This window comes from Callionymus lyra, chromosome 12, assembly GCF_982586985.1.
Source record: "Callionymus lyra chromosome 12, fCalLyr1.hap1.1, whole genome shotgun sequence".
NCBI lineage: Eukaryota > Metazoa > Chordata > Actinopteri > Syngnathiformes > Callionymidae > Callionymus > Callionymus lyra.
The window spans coordinates 11,148,436-11,160,044 of record NC_141829.1 but is presented as its reverse complement, the minus strand read 5'-3'; the positions used below and the strand labels follow the sequence as shown (position 1 = coordinate 11,160,044).

Sequence of the window (11,609 nt, the reverse complement as noted above, 5' to 3'; positions counted from 1 at the left end):
TCTCCAAGATGCAGTAAGTCCCTCATTATGACCATGTTTTTAAATTATTACTATATAAAGTTCTCCTCCGTATGAAATCATGGCGAACGAGAGGTTACGAGAGCGGATACATTATGACGTAATAAAGGCTAAACTCCTCCTCCAGCCAACTGTAATTACGCCCAGCTTTGTTTATACAACGAGTCCTATGGAGGTGGAGACTTCCGGGACTGACGACGTGCAGTGATAAACTTACATGCTTGACCAATCACAGCAGAGTGGGTGTGGTTATGGTAAATAAGATTTAATCTCCAGAAGAACAACCTGTTTTCAGTGGGCGGAGCTTAAGATCATTTTCTGAAGTAAATATTTCAATGAAAAGAGAGTTTTGTACAAACAGACACTGACGATACAATAGAGTCCAACATCTATTTAAGACTCACTTAAATCAATACATTAATTGATCTTTAAATTAATTTATCGTTCATGCAAACATATAAGTAAACATCTCAGATTTTCAACTGAACTCAGCTTTATTTATAGAGAACTTTCCAACAACAGCACTTGATACAAAGTGCAGTAAAAGAACATAATATACATCACAAAATAAAAACTGTAAAAAAAACTCTAGGAAAATACAATAAAATCAAAGTAAAAGGCACTAAAAACAGCTTCCGAGTCTGATGCTGAGTTAAAAACCAGGATATAAAAGTGTGTTTTAAGACGAGATAGAGAGAAAAACATTGTATCCAGTTGGGTTTACATTAAAAAAACATCTACAATTCGCTCAATATTACCTTTAAAATGGACTCATAATGAGCATCACGAGTCCAGACCATCATATTTCTAAAGGTTAAGCTGAAGCTGAAGCATCAACAAACGAGAGAAAACCTTCTATTATGACGACACTTCACTGCTCTACAAATGTCTAACACCCATGTCAGCGTGAGCTCATGTCTTTGTCGTGTTCTTTTGCCGACACGTAAAAACACGTGAAGCCAATAAATCCCTTTTCTTCTCCTCCTTCTAGACTTCCTTTTCTCCTTTATCAACACAAAAACACAGACGCGTGTTTCCTTGTGTGCGACACGAGACGGGAGTTGTAATGATTTCGGGGGAAACCATTGTTGCAGAGTAATGACAAGGACGAGGTTGGCCGGCGGCAGACTTCATAATTAAAAGTGGAATTATCATTCGTCAAAAAGCACTTTTTCTTTCCCCCCGCCACATGTTTTCTTTGATTTGGCAATCTGTCGTTTTTTCTGCACTAATGGCAGTTTTCAGCCTTGATCTTAATCATAACCATGCAGGCCTTTTTGCAGGAATCATGGGAGAAACGCAGGTTGTTACGACGAAGAACGACATCTGTGTCGTTAGCGTTTCTATTAAACGTGTGCAAACAATGTGACCATTCAAGAAACGAGCTTTCATTACAAGAGCCGACGCTCGATCCAGCCGTCGACGCCTTCTCGCCTAAAGAAAATATAAACCTCACTCTTCCACAAACTTAACATGAACATATTCTTTTTTTCTTTCTTTTTTTAAAACAAGAGCTCACTGGGACATGTGCTGATTCTTATCGTTTGCAATGAGGCTGAACTTTTTTTCTGATTAGTTTGTCTGTCCAGACATCGAAAATGAATCAAGAGTCTTGAAGAAATAAACCGAGGTCAGGAAGTGACGTTTTATGTAACAGAATACATTCCATATTTACTTTGTCTGGGATTTTTTTTTACGACCTTTTGCCTCTGTGGGATTTTGAAAAGACGCTAAAGAGAGAAATAATAATCATTGAAGACACGTGCATGTGCAACGACCCTTAACCGAGTAACTGCAAATTCTGGTTGTTAAATAAATATTCTTACCTCTTTAAATATGTTCCATTAGAAGCCATTTAACTCTAAACACAAACATCAAATCAAAGAGACAATTATAACACTGCGCTATTACTTACTTACTATTTACGTTCAAATGAAAGCTCCCTCTAGTGGTGAGTTATTCTTCGAGTGGAGATCCTGTTTATTGTTTACAAAAACAGAATATGGAGAAAGAACAAGATCAAAAAGATGACGATTAATACAAATTATCCTATTCACAGAGATTTTATTTTCAATTTTTATATGACGACGTAGAATCATTGTCACAATCTAGACCTTTGCTGCCCCCTGGTGGTCAGATAAGACACACGCCGTTCAAAACATTCCTGTTTATTTGTTAGACAGGGACATTTATTTACATAGTAGTATCATTGCCAAAAACTGTGGATTCTGCAGTGGACAGTGGCCAACAATGAGTGTTTTTTTTTAGCATTAGTCAAAAGTTGTGGTCACGTGACAATATATGGGACTTAAGTTAAGGAAAAAACGTTATCTATTCACATGTGAACCTGAAACTCTGAACATGGTTTACTTAAAACATCTCTCCCGGGGCCAAAAGGAGCCATACAATAATTATAATTTTTATTTGTTTTTTAGAAGATTTTGGCCTGGATAGTGTTCCACTGTGCCACCTGCTTCATGAAACACACACCGCTAGATGGCACTGTCAGCTCTATTTTCTATTCCTTCAAACCTCACATCATTTTCAAAGGTACTAATGTGAAAACCCAACTCTACTGACTCACATGTTTCAAATGTTGAAGTCTTCCTCTCCAAGATGCAGTAAGTCCCTCATCATGACCATGTTTTAATGTTATTACTTTATAAAGTTCGTCTGAAATCTGGGCGAACGAGAGGTTACGAGAGCAGAGTCTATTATGACGTAATAACGGCTTCACTCCTCCTCCAGCCAGCTGTAAGCACGACCCGCTTTGTTTATACAACGAGTCCCTCGAAGGTGGAGACTTTTACGATTGATGACACGAGGTGACAAACTTTGAAAAACAGTGTGTTTTCAGTGGGTGGGGCTTGAGCACATTTTCTAATGTAAATATTTCAATGAAAAGAGAGTTTTGTACAAACAGACACTGATGATACAATAAAGTGAAACATTTATTTAAGATTCACTTAAATCAACACATTAGTTGAACTTCAAACTAAGCTCATAAAAATACGACAATACGATTCCCAGCTTTGTCACCTGCCACTGTCTCCACTTCATTCACGTGTCACTGTTTTGTGCATTTATGTATATATTTGTTGTACATTATTCTATTTTATTGTACCTTCTTTCTATTTTATTTATATTCTATCTCATGTGTGCACAGAAAAATGTTGTGTTTTGTGTAGTGTGTTGATGCAGGAAGTCTTAAAGAGATAATGTTATCCATTTTTAAATGCTCGATGACAATAAAGACTCTTGAAACCTACATAAAAAGAGGAAGTTTGGAAAGAAATGTCTATAAATTTTTTCTATATATATTATTAAAATTTTAATTCTATTCTCATTGATAAAGATTTTGTTATCTTTCATTTTGAAATGCTGTTCAATGACAATACAGTCGCTTGAATCTCACATAAGATATCGTTTTATTATTTTATTATTCTGTGTATTTTTTAAAATACAACAGGCGCTAGATTATAATCGTCACTCCCTGGTTTGTACAATTAAACATTTTTGATTCATTCTTGCTTTAGTCCAAACCTCACAGTATCTAATATTTTTTCTTTACATTGTTATATTTTAACAAAAAGATAAACAGTAAAAGAGGAAAGTATTATTAAGTTCAAATACATTGATATTTTCATTATCTTGTATTTTAAAATGCTGTGTAATAAGAATAAAGACGATTGAATCTTACAAATAAGGAGGAAGACAATACACATAAATTAAATATTATTTCTAGCTTTATTCTTATTTACGAGCAAACTACAACTATTATTGTTATATTAAACATTTTGGAAAATAAAAACAGTAAATGAGGGAGGAAAATGTATTTTTAAGCTGAAATACAATGAGTTTATATGTTTTTTCTTTTACTAGAAACAAGTGATTTATTTTCATGGGGAAAAACTGAAAAAGGAAGTAACATAACAAATAAATGCACTTTTTTGCACCTTATTTGTTGAAAAATCAAGTGTTAAATGTATTTTCTTTACCAGAACCAGGAAAATATCAGCATATTGAACAGGAACAAAAAAACTTTTACCTTTTAAGCATCATTAGAAAAAAGATTTAAAAGTGTAACTCGGGGGGTTCCTATTGTGATGTTGGGGGTCAGTGACCCTGAGCAGCATCACAGGTCAAAGACCTCCTGATGACCAGTTCCTCTCCTGCCCAGAGGGGGCGGAGTCTCCAGTCTGTGGACCCGCCTGTCGCTTTCAATACAGATGCGCTCATGAGAAGCTCCCTCGTCCAGCACCGAACCCAGCGGGACTCACACGGAACCATGACGGCACCGGGGGACAACAACACCTACGACGTGATCGTCGTCGGCGGAGGAATATCAGGTAAGAGCCTCCATCACGTTCCACACACGGGAGAAGAAGAGAGTCTCGCCGCAGACAACTGTTGCTTCAGGCTCGCAGCTTAGAAGAGTCTGCAGATTTAAAAAATAAAATTAAAAAATAGATCGATATTTTTGGAGATGAAGCGCGTCTGTGTGCAGCCGAGGCTTCCCGTCTCCCTCCGCCGCATCACCGCCGAGTAAACAGATCCTCGTCCAATCACCTCACGTTACGCAACAGCAGCGATCGATTGTCATCTGTCAATATATATTTTGAAATATAAAAAACTATTTTACCAAACTATATATGATCCTATTGTGATAGAATGACGCGCACTACTTTGCACATCCTGTGGCTCAACAACCATTTCACATTAAAACACACATTATAAATAATAATCTTTCACCAACATCAACCAGGGAAAGTTTATTCATGTCAAAGATCATAAAAACACATGATAATACTGCGTAATTAAGGGGAAATATTGTAGTTTTAAGTCTCAAATGAATGTATTGTTTCACACAAAAGGTTAAAAAATGGATAAAGTCTCATAATTACCATAAAAAACAACTTAACACCTAAAATGATAAAGATAAGGGTTTAGTTTTTCATTCCAAATAAATATCTTTATCTTACGAGTGAACTTTGACCTGTTTTTTGCACAGTAATGTGTCGTAAAAAAAATTACATGCCGTAGTAAAAGTGTTTTATCAACTACATGTTGTCCTCACATGTCATGTCAGCTGTTGCAATAGAGATTAGTTATGCTTAAGTATGTTTTGGTTCAACTGTGGCTCCATTGCTTGCTCAGTACTTGGCTGCCTTGCGAGAAACTTTTAAATCTGAAAGTCACAAATGATGCGTTTACTTTATTTTTACTGAATAATTCGCTGCTAAATTTTTAAACTACATCTGTGAAAATAAATATTTTGTCAGAACCTTTTTATAAATATACACAAAACAGGAAGTTATCACCTCTTTTATTTAACACTAATATATATAAATCTATCATCAGATATGGAGTTTGTGGAATTAACACTTTTTAATTGTTGAATCCTTTTTTTTCGTATACTTAAAGAATTATGATTACTTGTTGCAGTAGTTTAACTATATATATATATATATGCTAACAAGGCTAATGGTTAGCATCACTACCGACGCACTTAAAGCTAAAGTTAATACATGAAAATGAGTTTATTATTATATAAGCGATGTTGAAGGGAAATTAGTTTTCAATTTGAAATGCAAACAAATTAGCATCTATTTGACTGTTAAATAAATAAAAGTATTATCAGTTTTATCTTGACCTTTAAAGTATATACTTTATTGAATATTGTTTTGGTTGTTTAAGCGCTTTGTGACCCTGGTCTGGAAAAGCGCTATACAAATAAAAATTACTTACTTACTTACTTACAGCAAAAAAATATTTAAAAAAAAAAAGTTGCGACCATGATTTGTGTTGAGAAAATAATGCAATGTGTAAATCTGGGTTTTTATCAAACATGTTCTGATTTGCTGAAACTCATAACACGCCGCGAGTGTGTAACATTTGTGTACACACTCACATGTGTAATCACCTTCATCCTCGCGTCACCATTTGATTTCCTTATCTGAGATCTGACACTTTATTGGACGGTCCAACCACCGTTGGTTTCCGTTTATAATCCCACTTTTCTGAAACGCTCTCTCTGCCGAAAACCCTTCGACTCCCTGAACCCGTTTGTCGAGGAAAAACGCTGCCAGTTCAAACAAGAACAAACAAACGCTGGAGCGACGAGCTAACTCGATAACACTCCCGCCCCTGCCTCGTCCTCCTCGTGTCACATTAGGAGTCGTTGAATAACACTGTTGATACCTCTGACCTTTCCAGGCTTTCAATGAGGGCCACATGTAACAATCACTGTCCAATCACAGCCCATCGTGGTCGGACCTCTCCCGGGGTTTGTCTTCTCGGTCGGCCGTGAACACGCCAAACACATGTTATCGAAGCAGCCGCTAAAAATGCAACAAGAAGTGAAGACGAGGCGTTCGAAACCCCTCGCTCTGGAGGGAAGTGAAGTGGAAACATGAGAACGACTGAAGGCAGCGAGTGTCGGGCGGATGTGAAAGAAGAGATGGATGCATGGATCGAATCAAGCGTCTGATTGGTTCTTCAGATTTTGTATCATATTCTACGGGACTATTTCCAGACTCTGGACTTCCTCCTTAAAGTGATAGTTCAACCAAACTTCTGGCCATAATTCAAGTGAGATTACAAGAGACAAGGTGAAGGTTCATGGTCAAGGTGACGACAAGAGTGATGGATGAGACAGCTTTATACCTGTTCCATTTATCATATCTTTTCAAGGTTTAGTTCGGTCAAACTTCACTGGTTTTCTACTCACCCTCGTGTCGACAGAGGGTTGGGATTATTCTCAAAGTAATCTGTTCTTTTTTAGAGTTATAGACAGAAATGTTTGTTCATTTTAATGTAGCGACTGGAGCTCAGTTGTTAGGTTAGGTTAGGTTAGGTAGAACTTTATTGATCCCTCAGGAGGACTCCTTCGGGATTTTTTTCCGATTAGCCATCCTCCATACTGCTCGTCTGTAACGTCCATCTTGTATTGAAGCCTCAACATGAAGAATTGATCAGAAAAAACTTAAATAAATCTGTATATTTTTTATATGTACAAGATTATTTGTAGCACAAAATCCCAGTCTTTCAGCTCCTGCCTAAAGTCTTTCCTCATTCGAACATTTCAAGTGTCAGTGTGCAAGATTTACGCTGCTATCTTAGAAGCATCCACTACAAACAAACTTGAAATATATAAACTTATTTAAGTTATTCCTTAACAATTTCTCATGTCGAGGCTTCAATACAAGATGGATATTACAGACGAGAAGTACGAGGGTATTTGGATGTTTTTAAGTCTCTTTTTGGACGAAGATGAAGACAACTGAGCTCCAGTCGCTTTTTTGACTATAGCTTTAAAAAAGAACAGATTACTCTGAAAATGATCCGAACTCTTAGTCGACATTAGGGTGAGTAGATAACCAGTGAACTTTGGCCGAACTAAACCTTGAATACGTCTGATGAATGGAACTGGTTCAAAGCTGTTTCCTCATCCATCACTCTTGTCGTGGGGATGATATCTTCACATTAGCATGTTTTCGTGGGAGCGGCAGGGCTGAGTGTTTGCCATCTGATCCGGGGGGAATGTGTGATATGAAGATATCAGATCCTCACTGACTCACACGTGTTAAAAAAAAACCCCGACATGGTCGATACACTTCAACATCGAGATGCTTAAGTACCCAACATCCTTGTATCAGTATTTAGAAGAGAAAGAAAGGAATTCTCTTTTTTTGCTTTAAAATCATATCATATTTTTGTCATAGTTTCAAGTTTGTACGCCGCCTGCAGCTAAATATACAATGAGATCACATTTTATCCTGGAGACGACTGAGGACGAGAGGATACAGTCGACTATAAAAATCTGATGTTTGGACATATTTTGGTTTGAAAAACAAATGAAAGCAGTTAGTCATGTGGTCTGTAAATTCTGCAACACAAGAGTCAAGTACTCCACAATACTACAAATACATCCTTGTTACTACAGTATCAAAAAATATCGCAGTATTTGTATCGTTGTCCCTGAATCGTATCGTATCACCAGATTCTTGACAATACACAGCCCCAGCCATGAGTCATAAGAAAAGTCTTAATTTCTCTTCTATAAGCAACACAATGAAGAATATACACGTTGAGATGGAATGTTTTTCATTCTTTCTGTGAGGTCCTTTAACTATTGCCTCAGCTACTGTTTCTACACTTCTTCGACATCTTATGAAATTGGTTTCATTTCCACTGAGACCATCCGGAGCCAACAGCTACCACAACCATACAAGGGACTGATAATCTTATCCAAAGAAGGTCACGGGACGAACAAAATGTGTATTTAAGAGTGTGATTCTTTTATTTTAAGAATCTCAATCTATCAGTTTGACTCTTTTTGTAAGTCTCAAGAGAGTTGAAATCGATAATCTTTGTTCCTTATCTTATCTTAAACACCGGCATATTTATTGGTCACCATATCAACATATGTTGCAATGTATTTTATTCCTGATACTATATTCAATAGCACTATATTGATATTTAATTTGAAATAAAATTGTATTTAAATTAGAAGTTATTTTATGGTTTATATTTAAATAGTGTTTGTATGAAAGACGATCTTTCGAGGTTTCGTTTTACAACTAACACTAAAATATTCACGCCGTTTATTCGTTTGTGTGGTGCAATTAAATCTCTGGCCACTAGTTGGCAACGAAACAGGTGATATGGCAGCAATGAGTGGTAAAGAAAGGATACAACAGCTCCAGCAGCTTTTAAAGCTGATGTTTGGACTCATTTTGGCTTTAAAACAAAGTTAAAAAATAAAACACTGACATATACTGGATATCGCATGTTGCTCCAGGTTGTTTAAGACTGTTATTGCACTTTATTGTTAATGTAATTTCACATTATTTGTTAATAATTTGTGAAGCACTTTCCTACAAACACTTTCACATTTGATTAGAGTAAGTATTTGCCAGAAAAAAGTGATTTTTCTTAAAAGAAACAATATATCATTATTCCTACAGTATCGCAACATATCGTACACGTATCGCAGTACTTATCAAATCACCTGATTCTTGCCAATACACAGCCCTAATATTCTACCTTGATTTGATTTTATTGGCAAGTGCGACATGCATATCGAAAACATATGCGATCATTTATCATTTTTCATTGATCAATCAATCAATCAGTCAAATCAAGCATTTCTTAAATATGCACTTCGACCAATCAGTGTCACGTTCTGTAAAGTTATCAATTTGTACTTCTATGTCTCGTTGTTTTACGTCTATTTCAAATATCGTGCAGTCCCAATAGCAACGCATAAAGTTCAAAAATAGATTTCCTAGAACATACTGTGGCTGAAAAAGTGTTTCCATTTCACAGAGGATGAAACCTAAGAATACAAGTCATATATGTGCCCTCGTCCTCTGGTTGTTAAGCATATTTACACTGAATTTAAGAATCCCTGACGACAAATCAAGATTGATCTCTAAATGAGTGTATCTGTTGTTTTGTCATGAGAGGAAGTTCAAACCTGACACTTTAATCATCGTTCTCTGCCTCCTGCGGCGACGACGCTCGTGTAATTGCATGTTGTGTTGACATTTCCCTCCTCGGATCGATACGAGCCTCGAGGCCTGATTCAAGAGCTGCTCTCGTCCGTCAGACGGCATCGGCTTTTTTAAACGCGTGTTCCGGGAAGAAACGCTGCAGGAAGCAGACGTTTGGATGAAATAAATGCCTTTTTCAATATGTAAACACGGTGATTTATCTTTAATTGAATAAACAAAATACTCGTTTCATTGTGTAATAGAAAATGCATTGCATAGGTTTGTTTGAGTGAAAATTAAACGTTTTATCAGAGAACAACCATCTGTGAGGTGATGACGCGGAAACATAATCAGCCATAAAATTGGACTGAAACAGGAAAAATTACTCAGATTTCTTTAAGAAATATCCCTTTAACCCTTTATGCAAACAACTACTTGTTTTTTTCTATCTTGTTGAATCACTTCTGGTTCCAACAGACACTGTAAGAGCCAATTTGAAAATGTCAGAGCTGTAATTATTTTGACTACTAATATACTTTTACTACTAGTTTATATGTGTGTGTATGTATACATATATATATATATATATATATATATATATATATATATATATATATATATATTAATGCAAACTGTACCACATATTTAATATATTGTAACAAGGTTGACATTGTTTACACTATCATTAACAGGTAATGTATTAACACACATGTCAACGAAACAGTGAACTCCCATGATGCCTTTCTTCAAACTGCTCAATTTAGTATTTGGCTGGTTAATAGCTACAATAAACTCTTTTTAATTCTACGTCAAGGTTGTTATGTCGAAAGTGATTGGTTGGCTGGGCGGCAAAGCTTCATGGAATTTGTATCGTATCACCCTCAGTGATAAGGTTGTTGAGAGTGATGGCAGCAAATATGCAATGATGAGTTTTGAAAGACTAAATATATGTTTTTAATTTAAATGTAAAAAACTGAAATGGTCACTTGTTGGAATTTGTTTAGTGCGATGGTTTGCTTTTTATTCCACTTTTTGAATTTGTAACTTGCTTTAATATCTACAGCCATTTCCTCTTATCTTTACCTTAAGAAGAATCGAGAAGAGTGAGAGGTCAGTATTGGTTCTTGTTTCTCTGAGGCATGTTGACAGAAGAGTAGGTAGGACCAGGAAGTGACCCTGAAACCAATGCACACATCGCCTTCTTTCTGCAAAGCTTTGAGTGACGCTAGTGTTTACTTAAGCCTGAGTCGTGACCTGTTGGCCGACCAGCATGACGTACTTGTGTCGCCTTTATATGTTTATTTGCAGAAGAAACAGAAGGTTGTGTTCAGGGAAACAACCAGAATTCTCCACCAGTCAAGGGACGAACAAATTCCTTTCCTTCGACGTCAGTTTTACTCGTATTTTAACATCAATCATCTCACTTATCTTTCTTATCTTAAACATTAGCTTTCAAGGAAACCATGATTTGGACCCCAGACTAGTAATATATTAGCTATAAATTAACCGAGTGACTTAGTCGTTTTTTTTATCGTGTAATTGTACTTTTTTCTAATGATAAACTATTTAAACTATTTTTTAGAAAGAAGAAAATAAATTTGCAAGTTAAGTCAATGAATTCTAATAATTTTAATAAATACTACATTTAAAAACTAAATTAATTCACTTTTTAACAAATAATTAAGATGGATTTATTATAATTTAATCTTACGTGTATATTTATTATTTAATTATGACTATTTTAAGGATTTTCTCTGTCAGAAATTAAGATTAATAAAGATAAAAAAAGGTGTGTTTGTTGAGAAATAAATCTTACGTCAATATTTCCTCGACTATATTTTTAAGGGACTCTGTGAATAAAGTTATAATTTTAAAAGTCAAAGCTAAAGTACATTCCGTCAGCAGCCACTGATGTCTTGTGTGTTTCCCCGTCAGTCGAGGAAACAACAGATGACGATGAAGTGAAAACACTCTTCGAAGACATGGTGGAAAAAAAATGTGACAATTAGGTCAAGCGGAGCCGAAGGGCCAGCGATGGGCGACGAGGGCGGAGGTGGAGACTTGATCGAGGAGAAGGAATGAAAAGGAAAATGG

At 36.0% G+C, this 11,609-nt stretch overlaps 1 protein-coding gene across 1 annotated transcript in view; it reads left to right on the top strand.

Annotated features, from left to right (window-relative positions):
• Window positions 1-4,237: 4,237 nt before the first annotated feature.
• The window catches only part of maoa (monoamine oxidase a), a 29,386-nt gene continuing 22,014 nt past the window's right edge, over window positions 4,238-11,609 (top strand). Inside the window, exon 1 of the mRNA XM_087804357.1 lies at window positions 4,238-4,367. Coding sequence (XP_087660483.1) covers window positions 4,256-4,367 — 112 coding nt within the window. The 5' untranslated portion in view covers window positions 4,238-4,255. The remainder of the gene's footprint in view (window positions 4,368-11,609) is intronic.